Source organism: Mycotypha africana (assembly GCF_025528875.1).
Source record: "Mycotypha africana strain NRRL 2978 chromosome Unknown BDF20scaffold_11, whole genome shotgun sequence".
Taxonomy (NCBI): Eukaryota; Fungi; Mucoromycota; class Mucoromycetes; order Mucorales; family Mycotyphaceae; genus Mycotypha; species Mycotypha africana.
Window position 1 is genome coordinate 68,877 of NW_026515735.1, and position 13,191 is coordinate 82,067.

Below are 13,191 nucleotides of genomic sequence, written 5' to 3' on the forward strand. Positions count from 1 at the left end.
CCACAACTGAGGAGGTGCCAGTACTTATTACCACCACAGAAATAGTACCTACTACCTCCACAGAAATAATACCTACTACCACTACAGAAATAGTACCTACTACCACTACGCAAGTAATTCCAGTTACCACAACTGAGGAGGTGCCAGTACTTATTACCACCACAGCAATAGTACCTACCACCACCACAGAAATAGTACCTACTACCTCCACAGAAATAATACCTACTACCACCACAGAAATAGTACCTACTACCACTACGCAAGTAATTCCTACAACCGTTACAAATACAATTACTAATGTGCTTACGGATACAATAACAAATACATTAACAATACCTACAACCGTTACAAATACAATTACTAATGTGCTTACGGATACAATAACAAATACATTAACAATACCTATAACCGTTACAAATACAATTACTAATGTGCTTACGGATACAATAACAAATACATTAACAATACCTACAACTACAACTGATCTAGTTACAACAACAACATCAACAACAGTAACTGAAACAGCAGCAGTTACAGCACTACCTCAACCGTTATATGATGTTAATAGTGGTCGTTGTATGTTAGCATTGGGTTCTTCTAATCTTGTTAGATTTATTACCAGCACTGAAATTACTCCGGATAATTGTTATTATGCATGTTTGGGTTCAGGCAAAATGAATGGCCTGGCTACGTGGTATTTTGCATTAGGAGATAATGTAGCTATAACAGCTAGTAATACTAATTTGAATAATAACTATTATGTATGTAACTGTATCAATTCTTTACCAGCACCACCTATTGATGTCACTACATGTGTTAATAATGTAGGCAATTATAATAACGGTGCTGACGCTTCTATCTATGCGTATACTGTACCACAAGCTTAAATTAAAATAACAAATTAAAAATATTATTAAAGATACAGTCGTTCCACTCTCAATTAGAGGTTTAATTCTTTGATCGCTGTTAGTCAAAATTAGTCTTTTTAACAGAAAATGGGCGGGAAAACATCTATGATGAGAGGGGGAATGAAGCAATAGATATTATAGATGAACTAGCTGACCCATTTGCCATCAAGCAAACTAGTCAGCCTAGATTCAGCGAATAACATTGAGAGGGAAACATCCGTGCCTAAAAGCACTGAAAGAGCCCCCAAATATCGTGATTATAGCCTCTCTACAAGAGAGTTTTTTTTTTGAAACAAGATAGAAAACCTGATGTCAGTCAAGGCTGCTGCACTTCAGGTAGGTGTCAAAGAAAGCACTGCGCGCATCTGGTGGAAAAAATACCAAGAAGATCCTGATTCATTTGTTCTCAGCAAGAGCACCAATCGCCAGAATAGACCGAAACCACAGCTTCAGGATACACATAAGGAATGCTTGAAACAATTTTACGACGAGAATCCTAATGCCTATATCCAGGACGCTGTTGAAATGCTTACAAGCAAGTTCGAAGGCCTGAGATAAAAAAGTCAAGAGTGCACGAATTCATGAAGAACGAATGTAGCTTGACTTTCAAGCAAACAACTCTCTGGTCTGAGGCAAGAATGAGTTCGAGCACTATTAAGAAACGTTACAATTGGGTTGATGAATAGAGCCTAACGGACATGGAATATTCCCAAAATTGCGTGTTTATTGATGAAGCCGGCCTTGACATTAATATGAAGTAAAGCAGAGCATAGGCACCAAGGGGTCCAATGGCAGTAACTACTACCTCTACGACAAAAGCCCCCACTCATACCATTCTTGGTGCTATTTCAGCAGTTGGTGTTATAAATTTGAATATATGTATTCCAAGACAGCCACCAAAAATGAGAAAAATTCAAGGTAAGGAGGTAGTCCGAAAGTAGATTGGGATTTGTCTAGCGCAGCGGGCAAAGTTCATAAAGAGTAAGAGACAATCGCTAACCTATCCATATATGACCAACCGATCTTATCTAGAAAGTGGCAACTCATCCAAAAGTTTACTCCTATAATTTTAAAAGCAACCACGCTTCGCCTGGTTAAAACTGGTTATAGGTACATGGGTAACTACTAAGTTGCCTCTTACTCTTTATGGGCTTTGCCCGCTGCGCTAGACAAATCCCAATCTACTTTCGGACTACCTCCTTACCTTGAATTTTTCTCACTTTTGGTGACTGTCTTGGAATACGTATATTCAAATTTATAACACCAACTGCTGAAATAGCACCAAGAATGGTATGAGTGGGGGCTTTTGTCGTAGAGGTAGTAGTTACTGCCATTGGACCCCTTGGTGCCTATGCTCTGCTTTACTTCATATTAATGTCAAGGCCGGCTTCATCAATAAACACGCAATTTTGGGAATATTCCATGTCCGTTAGACTCTATTCAACAACCCAATTGTAACGTTTCTTAATTGTGCTCGAACTCATTCTTGCCTCAGACCAGAGAGTTGTTTGCTTGAAAGTCAAGCTACATTCGTTCTTCATGAATTCGTGCACTCTTGACTTTTTTTTATCTCAGGCCTTCGAACTTGCTCGTGAGCGTTTCAACAGCATCCTATAGGCATTAGGATTCTGCGTCGTAAAATTGTTTCAAGCATTCCTTATGTGTATCCTGAAGCTGTGGTTTCGGTCTGTTCTGGCGATTGGTGCTCTTGCTGAGAACAAATGAATCAGGATCTTCTTGGTATTTTTTCCACCAGATGCGCGCAGTGCTTTCTTTGACACCTACCTGAAGTGCAGCAGCCTTGACTGACATCAGGTTTTCTATCTTGTTTCAAAAAAAAAAAACTCTCTTGTAGAGAGGCTATAATCACGATATTTGGGGGCTCTTTCAGTGCTTTTAGGCACGGATGTTTCCCTCTCAATGTTATTCGCTGAATCTAGGCTGACTAGTTTGCTTGATGGCAAATGGGTCGGCTAGTTCATCTATAATATCTATTGCTTCATTCCCCCTCTCATCATAGATGTTTTCCCGCCCATTTTCTGTTAAAAAGACTAATTTTGACTAACAGCGATCAAAGAATTAAACCTCTCTCAATTCGCGAAATCAAACTTCGAACAATCAATCACTGATTTTTTTTCTGTTAGTCCCCCAATTTTTTTTTAAAAAAACTCCGCGAATTTATTTCTAATTGAGAGTGGAACGACTGTGTCTTATAATATTTTTAATTTGTTATTTTAATTTAAGCTTGGGGTGGTACAGTATACAAATAGATAGTAGCGTTCTCAGGGGTACCATAATTGCCTAGATTATTAACACATGTAGTGGCTTCAGTAAGTGGTGTTGGTAAACCATCCACACAGCTACATACGTAATAGTCATTATTATTCAAATTATAATTACTAGCTGTTACAGCTACACTATCTCCTAATGCAAAATACCACGTAGCCTGAGTAATCGTTTTGCCTGAACTCAAACATGAATAATAACAACTATCCGGAGTATATGCAGTGCTGCTAATAAATCTAACATAATTAGAAGCACCATATGCTACCAAACAACGACCACTATTAGCATCATATAACGGTTGAGGTAGTGCTGTAACTGCTGCTGTTGCAGTTACTGTTGTTGATGTTGTTGTTGTAACTAGATCAGTTGTAGTTGTAGGTATTGTTAATGTATTTGTTATTGTATCCGTAAGCACATTAGTAATTGTATTTGTAACGGTTGTAGGTATTGTTAATGTATTTGTTATTGTATCCGTAAGCACATTAGTAATTGTATTTGTAACGGTTGTAGGTATTGTTAATGTATTTGTTATTGTATCCGTAAGCACATTAGTAATTGTATTTGTAACGGTTGTAGGTATTGTTAATGTATTTGTTATTGTATCCGTAAGCACATTAGTAATTGTGTTTGTAACGGTTGTAGGTATTGTTAATGTATTTGTTATTGTATCCGTAAGCACATTAGTAATTGTGTTTGTAACGGTTGTAGGAATTACCTGCGTAGTGGTAGTAGGTACTATTTCTGTGGTGGTAGTTGGTACTAGCACCTCCTCAGTAGTAGTAACTGGAATTACTTGCGTAGTGGTAGTAGGTACTATTTCTGTGGTGGTAATAAGTACTGGCACCTCCTCAGTAGTGGTAACTGGAATTACTTGCGTAGTGGTAGTAGGTACTATTTCTGTGGTGGTAGTAGGTACTATTTCTGTGGTGGTGGTAGGTACTATTTCTGTGGTGGTTGTAGGAATGACGACTTCCGATGTAGTGGTAACTGGGATTACTTGCGTAGTAGTAGCAGTAGAGGTAGTTGTCATTGTATTGGTACAGTCGGGGGCATTATGATCAGGATGGGGATTACATCCTTGGAAGGCATCGCAGGTGCCACCAATAGCGTGGTAATCGTGAATTTCAACACCGGCGCCCAAGCTGAACCAAGTATAGTCCCTACCTACAACGGTACCAGCAAAGTTACCTGTAGTACCATCAATAATGTGGGCTACAAATATAAGAGAGAATGGAATTATCAGGCTTTGTTTATTCCTATTTTCATACATGTCTATTGCAGAAGATTAGCTTACCTTCAGGGGCCATGGTCAAACCACCCAACTGAGAAGCAGTGGCACGATAAACGGTGATTTCACCATCACGCAGGTAGACGCCTCGGTCGTCAACGGGATAAATGTTCCAAACAACTTTACAAGGATTGAGACTATCAAGAGGATCATTGGTTCGAAGGGTGAGGGTGCCACGATTGATGACAGGAATCTATGTATCGTCGAAAAGGAGGGGGTTAAAAGAGGCATATGGACGAATGGCATCAAAGGATCAACAGCGTTCTTTTACTTACATTAAAGACATAAGTCTTATTGGGATCAATAGGTTGGAAACCGTTCCAATTACCTGAGCCTAAAAGAATATTGGAAGGGTCTGATTCCGTATTGGGGTCAAGACTACATTGCATTCCCCCGCATCCGCCAAAAGTGATAACCTCGTAGTCAGCATCGGATCTGAATTGAGTAAATGCACCGTTAGGTTCGATGATAGCAGTAGGATCCATATAAGCATAGCCTTCATTGTTATCTAGGGCGGCTTCTCGAACGGCAAAGAAATTGAAATCGCCGGTGCCAAGTTGGTTAGTCACTTGAAAGCCGGCTTCTGACTCTCTAATTTGGTCCAGGGTGCCTCCGCCAGCGATCAAAGCGTTACCGTGGACTTGTGTATCGGAAGTAATGGCCGTTCCCCCGACAACAAGACCCATAGAACCGATGGAGGAAGGATTGTCATCACAGTTAGAGCCGTTGTTGGCGTTAACAACAGAATTGGGAGCAGTAAAATTGCCACCAACAGCGAGAGGGCCCATGATATCAGAACCACCACCCGTTTCAAAATTACCAAAGAAGATGGCATTGAAATGACTGAACTGTAGTAGACATTATGTTAATAGATGAAATGGCATTTCATGACAAATAGGATAATCTTTTTTCCTTTTCCTTCAATACTTACAGCATCGTTATTTAATCCATAACCAGTACATGTACCAGGAGGTTGAGGTACGGGAGGAGGAGGGAAAGGACGGTTACCAGGATCAATAGGATTAGGAGGAGGGAAAGGACGGTTACCAGGATCAATAGGATTAGGAGGAGGGAAAGGACGGTTACCAGGATCAATAGGATTAGGAGGAGGGAAAGGACGGTTACCAGGATCAATAGGGTTGGGAGGAGGGAAAGGATGTATATTATGACCATGATGGGAGCCATGATGATGATGAGGAGGAGGCATCACAACACGACCTCTTGCATGTACGCTTGTGACGACAAGCAATGCTGAAAGTGCAATAGATAAAAAGCGAATCATAGTAAAATGAAAGGATGTACTTTATTTCAGTAAGTTGATGTTTGAAAATGATGAACAGAATATTCGTCAAAATCGAAAGTCAAAAGGCTCTTATTTATAGATGAAAAGGGCTTGAGACGACGATAAATAGGCTTTCATTTATTTACGGAATGTCGCCACCATTTTGTGGTTTTTTTTTTTCAGGCTTCAGGAAACGGTCTATTTCAAAATTTGATTGCTTCTTTCAATTGCAACAGACTACATTCCACCCTTTGGAGCTTATAGCAACTTAGTAGTAACGAAATGTTTAAGCAGCAAAAGGGATGAATAAGACTCTGTCTATATGATAGTGTATTTATTATGCACATCTTGAAAGCAAATAAGCGAAAGACGCTCTTATAGGGTTCCAAATATTTCCTTAATGCCCGCTGGTCCACGGAAAACATAGAGACTTGGGTTTGGAAACATATTCCATTTGTGAACGGAGAACTATCCATCTGAAAGGATTCTGCCTTTCATAATGCACACATCCAAAGAAAAAGGATCCGAATCAGGGCTCTCTTTCGTTTTATAAACAGACAATAAATGAGTTAGCAGGTGTCCAAGAGAATGGTATGGCTGCTCCCTTATACTGACAAGTTGTCCATTATCTCATGCATTTTATTTAAGCCACAATACCCCGTTCCCGTTCATAATATTACTATGCATCTCAACATGAATATATTGCAAAAAGTGGCTCGAGAGTAAAGCGAACCTTCATTTTTCATATTTTTCAAATAGTTCAAAAATTTGTCATATACAGCTTTAGGTACATCAGAAGAAGATATTATACCGCTGCAATAAATATTATTTCAATATGCTATTGCTCGATTTACGCACGTTTACAAGTTGGATTATAAAAGACATTTTCGGATTGGCACTCTAATAAAGAAAACAATAGTCATTTCAATAGTTGGCTGCAATTTGGCTGACCTAATTGTCATGTTCTGACCTTTTATTATCTTGTTTTACTGGAATATATAAAATTCATTTGATTTTTTGATTCCAATTCGCTTAACAATCTGAAAAACAATTCAGATTTACCTGCCTTTACCAACTATAGTGTACTGAAACAAATAAGTTCCATACACACTGAGACAAATAGATTTCAACAGGGTACACTTCAACCTTACTGGTAATCGATACGATTAAACAAGATTTTTATTGGCAAATAATTTTAACCCCACATGAGCACATAATCATTATGAGATTGAATTGCCCGGGTCAGATCAAATACAAGGGAAGAAGGGTGCTAAAAAACCTTTTTGATAGTCAATAAAGGAAAAAGGCAGTAGAGAAGGGAAGAGGAAAAGAGGGTAAATCAAGGACTAGATTAGTCCTGAGTGAGCCACTGGACTAACTTGTTACCAAGAGTGGGAGTTTCTGAGGGGGTCTTATGATGATGTAGATAATCAAGCTTGAATACGATTTGACATAGTGCGGGCCATTGAATTTTCCAGCTGGAGAAGCGTTGAAGATTTTGTTTGTTACGTGTTTTTCTGATTGGAAGCATGATGAGAAGAAATGATACTGGGTCATTTACTGTGAAGGCATTTGTAATCGACGGTGCATGTGAGGCATATTATTGAGTGTTTGCGGGTAAACATGACATTAGGGTGATGTATGCACGGTTTTGGAACCCCACCAGGTAACCAACCGAGACGCCAACGTATAACTCGACTGCGTTCCACGGGAGTCATAGGTAGCCAAAGAGTTGGATCCACACCATGAAAAGGGCGACAAGAAGAGAGGAGAACCGAATTGTTAGCTTGGCGTTGTGTTTGAAGGTTGGTCAGATGTAACATGACCTTGGTTGATGAACGGGAATTTCCTCCAAAAATTCGTCTTATACATTCTGTTTGGCATTCCTCGATTTTCTTTATTTGGGATGATGAAAATGAGCTGATGACAAGACCGTATTCCAGTTGGGTGCGCACAATTTGGGTGTAGAAGCGTGTTGATAGGAGCTGATTGAAACCTTTATGATTGACGCCAATAGCTGACATGGTGTTCATAGTGTGCAAGGCTTTGTTGGTATTGTTTTGAATTAGATCGTTGGTAAGTAAGTGTCCACCTGCACCAATGGGGATATCTAGGTACGAGAATGATGTCTGACGTGAAATGTTAGTACCATATAAAGAGTAAGAGGATGTATCGGAACTGGGAGCGAATATAGCACATTTAAGTGGGTTACAATGATATTCAAGACTGTGACTATGCTCCTCACATTTGTTGAGGAGCATCTAAAGTTGTGTGGGAGCAGTTATGAGCACAACCTCATCCGCATATAGTAGGCTTGTCACAGATAACGCAAAACGACATACCCCATCGGGCTGCGGTAATGAAAGTGGTTATTCACGAAGTAAAGAAGGTAGCTCGTTGATATATACGGAATAAAGGTATGGGGAGAGGATAGACCCTTGCAATACTCCTGTAGCCGGGGTAAACCGAGGGGAAGTAGGGTTGGACACAAGTACTTCTATTTGAACTTCGTCAAATAGGTTTTTAAGAAGACCTAGCAGGGCTGGATGTAAATAGGTTTGGATTGCGTTCCATATATAATCTCGGTCAACAGTATCATATGCGGATTTGATATCAAAGAATGCCAATGTTGGTGTGATTTTGTGATGTCGACGCAGGATGGCACAAGTTTCAATAAGGCAGAGCGCTTGGTCTAGAGTACTCCGAGAAGGGCGAAAACCACCTTGGGCTATATCGAGAGGGGGGCCAGTTTGTTCAAGGATGTGATGGAGAGTTTTTTCCAAGATCGTACGAAACGTAGATGTTAGGCTGATAGGGCGGAAGTTAGCGGGATCAAACGGTTCTGTGGCATATGTTGACGTAGAGGAACAAGGAAGAAGTTTAACAGCATAAATCTGCTGTAGGTGTTGTGACATCAGATTTGCTGAGTGTTGAGGGCCTTCCATTGTTGAGAAGGTTGGTTTGATCTTCCGGTTCTTGCGGATTTTGCTGAACTTGACAATGGCTTTGATGTAACCTCCTTGTGCTAATTGTTGACAGAAAGTACGCCAAGTTTCTCGTCTACGTTGTAGGACTAGACGCCGGAGTGTGGCTTGCGCTGTTTGATGCTGTTCCCAATAACGGAGGCAATTCAAACCTCGAGCCTTTCGCCATTTCTTGTATAGGTATTCCTTCCGGTTAAATGCAACTGTCATTTCAGGTGTCCAAAAGCCTTTGAGATAGTCATCGGTATGAGGTGGGCGTCTTCCACAGACAAAGCCTAGTGTCGCTATGATGCTCTCACATAGTTGATTATGGATAGTTTCAATATACTGGCAAGCAGTGGATCTATCAGAAAAGGATGGATGTGGGGGCAATACCAGGGATAGATTCTGTAAGAATACTTTTTTATATAGATCATAGTTTTCGAAGCGTTTGAGTTTCTTGACATTCCAGGTAATCCGTGGGGATGTTAGTAGAGCGGGTAGATCCTCATGAACAACAAAGGACGGAGTCATAAACTTATGGTTAGAGTTGAGTGACAGGTCATCGCGTATGCGAAGGGTCGGTGTATGCAATTCAGCAGTGCTGAAAAAGTAGAAAATAATACTAGTGCCTTGGAACGTATAAGAGGTAGGTTGACCGTGGGTAAGACGTTCATTCCATAAAATAAGATTGCTAGCCCTCATCCAATTGAATATTAGTCGTCCTGTGGGATTGATTCTGGTATCGCCAGTGAAGTCGCCCATTCGTGCATTGAAATCCCCGCAAATGATAGTATTGGTTGTATGTGGTAGATGTAAGGGTAGTAAATCTAAAATTTGTTGTATATCTTCAGTTCTTAGGGAGGGAGGAAGATATAGGCAATGAATCAATATTTTGTTGGAGAGAATGATGGATAGGGAATATTTAGCTAGTAAGGGGTGTTCATGTGTTAATTGGTAGATCGATAGTTTGCTGTGTGTGTTAACTGAAAGGGCGAGACCGAGCGTACCACGATGGGTATTAATAGAGTTAGTTGGTATTCCATAAGTATGATATTGGGGCCAAAGGGTTGGATATTTGTTGGGTGTAAATAACCAAGTCTCATTAAGAAAAAGAAGATCAGATTTGTTAGCAAGTTGGAGTAAAGGTGTGATCGCTTGTTTCGGGAGGCCTGTTGCATTAAATAAAGAGATTGTCAGGGCTCTCATATATTTAATGTACAACGGAGGAAGAAGGTCCGTGAGCTGTAGAATCGTCTAAAGTATCCATTAGCAGGTCATCATCTGATGTGGGGGTGATAATATCCTCGCTTGTTTGCTCTTTAGGCGTTTGAGCAAAAATTGAGGATAATTTCGTATTGTAGCGATCAGCCATAATAGAATCATATTTGGGGCGGGTAATCCATTCTTGGTCTAAGAAGGAGCGGGCCACAGCGTACTTAACTGGTGCTCTCATGTAATCAAGTGCTCGAGATAGACGGTTTTTCTGAATTTCAGTTGCAATGGAGTCGCGTTCAGCAGCAGGAAGTGAGGTGTATTTGGGATCAGCCAGGATTTTACCGCTGAATGGTGTAAAATCTTTTAGAAGGTTAACGTTCTTGTGGATGAGGAGTTCTGTGAATTCGGCTTCATAATCGTTATGTATGAGCACCGCAACCGTGTTACGAGCGGGGTAGTGTATGTCAAGGAGTCTTGCATTATTGACTCCGAGTTTACGGAAAGTGGTACGAATAGTGCCTACTGGGATACGCGTTTTGGTGGGAATGTATACGTATTTGAAGCCTTGTTTCTCAGAGGGTGGTTAGAAGAAACGTGCTGCAGCTGCTTCGCGTTGCAGGCGTCGCTGTTCAATTTGGTGTAATGATGGTTGATTTAATACCTGAATTTTCGCTGGGTTGTGCCAGGGTGCATCGGTGAAGGGTGTTGATCGGGTTTGGGATTCCGGAAGGGGCGGGAAATCTGAAGATGATAATGGGTCAGCAGCCTCGTTCATATTGTTGATACGTTCTTGTAGGTTGTCGATTTCACGACGGGCTTCAGAGAGTTCGTTTGTCAGGCGTTCAACAGTCTGGTATAACTGTTGGACAAGTGTTGCTTGGTTATTGCCAATAGTGGGGTCGGAGGTGATTGTCTCTTTATCCATAGCTTGTGTGGAATTCAATGAAGCTCTAGAGCTTCCGAGAGTGGCGTGAACTATGGGATATAATTCAAACGCTTTGATGGTTTTATGACATGAAGTACATGCAAATTGTGGTTGAAAGGGTTCTTTGGGAGAGGAACCGTGTTATGAAACGTTGTAGTTTCGAAACATTCAGGACATATTAGGTGTTTGCGAACGGTGGGGAATGCAGCTTCTAGTGCAGACAGTTGCTCTTCTGAAAGTGCAGGATCTGCAGCTTTATTGTAGGAGCCTCTTAATGGTCCCATTACAGTTGTCAAAGGTTTTGTTTTTCGATATGTGGTTTTGCTTAATGTGTAAACGTCTATTTGAGTCGCTTGCCTAAAAAGGAAAAATTATATAAAGTGATGGAAAGTGGAAAAATCTGCAGGTACGCTATTTTCAGAAATTATTCGGACACTTCTGACTGAAAATTTCGGAGCATAAAATGGGCCACTGAAAGAAAATAATTTGGGCCGTAGGACAAAAATGAAAGTGGACCAAATGTCCCAATTGTCTAAAGGGGTTTGCGCTCCAAACACATCAGGAAACTTTTGGGCGGAATACCTGCATAAACCCTTTATATCACTCAGAAGAATACTGTTACAGGCATCGCGAATACGTAGTGTCAATGTTTCTTCGTCTAAAAGTGCTTCTCGCTTGAGTTTGCTTTTACAAACTGACCAAAACTGTTCTATGGGGTTCAATTCAGGAGAATAAGCCGGGAGATAAAACTCATCCATAGCCACGACCCTGTATATAGCTTCGTATGTCGTCATGTGTATGTATAGGTGCATTATTCATTACAAGATAATGACCTCTGAACTGTTCATGCTTGTCCATAATATCTAACGTACTGGCAATGAAATTGAAATAGTGTCCCGTACAGGTACCGCCTTTGCCTTTCTCTGTAGCAACTACTGCTGTGCCACAACTACCTGTTACTTTTCTTTTTTTAGATGCTTCCATCGCCTTTGCAGCCCTTACTTTGATATTCACAATTCCATAGGGCGAAATAGCGCCAAAAATCGTCATCCTCTTTGATTTGGTTTTGGGAGTCTTAACAACTGCACGAGTTCCCTTTTGAGACCAAGCAAAGGATCGCTCTAGATTGATATGAAAGCCTGCTTCATCTATGAATACGCAATTGCTTTTATAATCCAAATCGGTATCTTCTATCCATCGCTTAACCCACTGATATCTTTCTTCGATTTTATCATGGCTATTCCTCTCAATAGAGTGAAAACGAGCTTTTTTAAAGCTGATGCAGCACTTTTGCGTTGCGAAATTGTAAAGGGCTGTTTTGGAGATAGAGAGATCCTCGAATTGATTAGTCAAGCTCTCCATCATTTGATCTAAACGAAGATCACTGTTATCATCAGTGAGCTCGACAAGATATTGACGATGACTCTCAGTTAAAGGTGATGGTCTGCCAACTGGCCGGCCACTACCAGCCTTTCTCATTTCGACTCATCTGCCGCCTTAAGACTCTTTTTATGCCAGCCATATGCTGTGCTTTTAGGAATTTTGAGCGCGCTTGCTGCACCGCGAATTCACATCCCTTTTTCAGTAAGTAAATAAAAATGTTTCCATATATTCTTTTTTATATTTTCTATAGGTTGTTTTCGGCATTTCTTCATTTTCGATTAGCTTTTTATCAGAATTATGATTGGATTCTTTCTTGATCTCCTTCTTTTCAGATCTCTCAGGAGGTTTGAAGTCATTAAACATATCAAAGTCAGTAACAGCACCCAAAGGATAGTTATCTGTGTCAACATCCATATTAACGACGCAAACCGCAGCACCATTTTTGTCAAACTTTCCACCTAAACCATCTTCGAATATAATGTTGTCCATTAAACTGTTAGGAGCTCTGCAAATGTACGAACTTCAAGCAGAAAAAGCGCCCCGTTTTTCTTTTTCCTTTTCGACCGAATTTGTTATTCTGTCCGTGGCCCATTTTATGCTCCGAAATTTTCAGTCAGAAGTGTCCGAATAATTTCTGAAAATAGCGTACCTGCAGATTTTTCCACTTTCCATCACTTTATATAATTTTTCCTTTTTAGGCAAGCGACTCAAATAGACGTTTACACATTAAGCAAAACCACATATCGAAAAACAAAACCTTTGACAACTGTAATGGGACCATTAAGAGGCTCCTACAATAAAGCTGCAGATCCTGCACTTTCAGAAGAGCAACTGTCTGCACTAGAAGCTGCATTCCCCACCGTTCGCAAACACCTAATATGTCCTGAATGTTTCGAAACTACAACGTTTCATAACACGGTTCCTCTCCCAAAGAACCC

General features: G+C 40.4%; 6 protein-coding genes across 6 annotated transcripts; 1 reads left to right on the forward strand and 5 right to left on the reverse strand.

Moving 5' to 3' along the window:
* Positions 1–981: 981 nt before the first annotated feature.
* Positions 982–1,810, forward strand: BDF20DRAFT_923846 (uncharacterized protein). The gene has a single exon (XM_053084683.1). The coding sequence runs from the start codon at positions 1,218–1,220 to the stop codon at positions 1,464–1,466; it is 249 nt and encodes an 82-aa protein (XP_052932094.1). The 5' UTR covers positions 982–1,217; the 3' UTR covers positions 1,467–1,810.
* A 44-nt stretch (positions 1,811–1,854) lies between these two features.
* On the reverse strand, positions 1,855–2,720 carry BDF20DRAFT_923852 (uncharacterized protein). The gene is made up of 2 exons (XM_053084684.1): positions 2,113–2,720; positions 1,855–1,969 (listed from the first exon to the last, which is right to left on the reverse strand). The coding sequence occupies exons 1-2, from the start codon at positions 2,240–2,242 to the stop codon at positions 1,881–1,883; spliced, it is 219 nt and encodes a 72-aa protein (XP_052932095.1). The 5' UTR covers positions 2,243–2,720; the 3' UTR covers positions 1,855–1,880.
* On the reverse strand, positions 2,129–2,970 carry BDF20DRAFT_923862 (uncharacterized protein). The gene has a single exon (XM_053084685.1). It carries the CDS (start codon positions 2,718–2,720, stop codon positions 2,529–2,531), a length of 192 nt encoding a protein of 63 aa, XP_052932096.1. The 5' UTR covers positions 2,721–2,970; the 3' UTR covers positions 2,129–2,528.
* A 3,923-nt stretch (positions 2,971–6,893) lies between these two features.
* On the reverse strand, positions 6,894–7,999 carry BDF20DRAFT_130176 (uncharacterized protein). The gene is made up of 2 exons (XM_053074748.1): positions 7,962–7,999; positions 6,894–7,893 (listed from the first exon to the last, which is right to left on the reverse strand). Exon 2 carries the CDS (start codon positions 7,795–7,797, stop codon positions 7,318–7,320), a length of 480 nt encoding a protein of 159 aa, XP_052932097.1. The 5' UTR covers positions 7,798–7,893; positions 7,962–7,999; the 3' UTR covers positions 6,894–7,317.
* Positions 7,023–7,301, reverse strand: BDF20DRAFT_891915 (uncharacterized protein; the record flags this gene model as incomplete). The annotated part of the gene is made up of 1 exon (XM_053082281.1): positions 7,023–7,301. A coding segment is annotated over exon 1 (157 nt), but the record flags the coding sequence as incomplete, so codon positions are not given.
* Positions 8,000–12,162: 4,163 nt separating the features above from the next.
* On the reverse strand, positions 12,163–12,864 carry BDF20DRAFT_891925 (uncharacterized protein). The gene has a single exon (XM_053082282.1). The coding sequence runs from the start codon at positions 12,740–12,742 to the stop codon at positions 12,452–12,454; it is 291 nt and encodes a 96-aa protein (XP_052932099.1). The 5' UTR covers positions 12,743–12,864; the 3' UTR covers positions 12,163–12,451.
* Between the last annotated feature and the right edge of the window lie 327 nt (positions 12,865–13,191).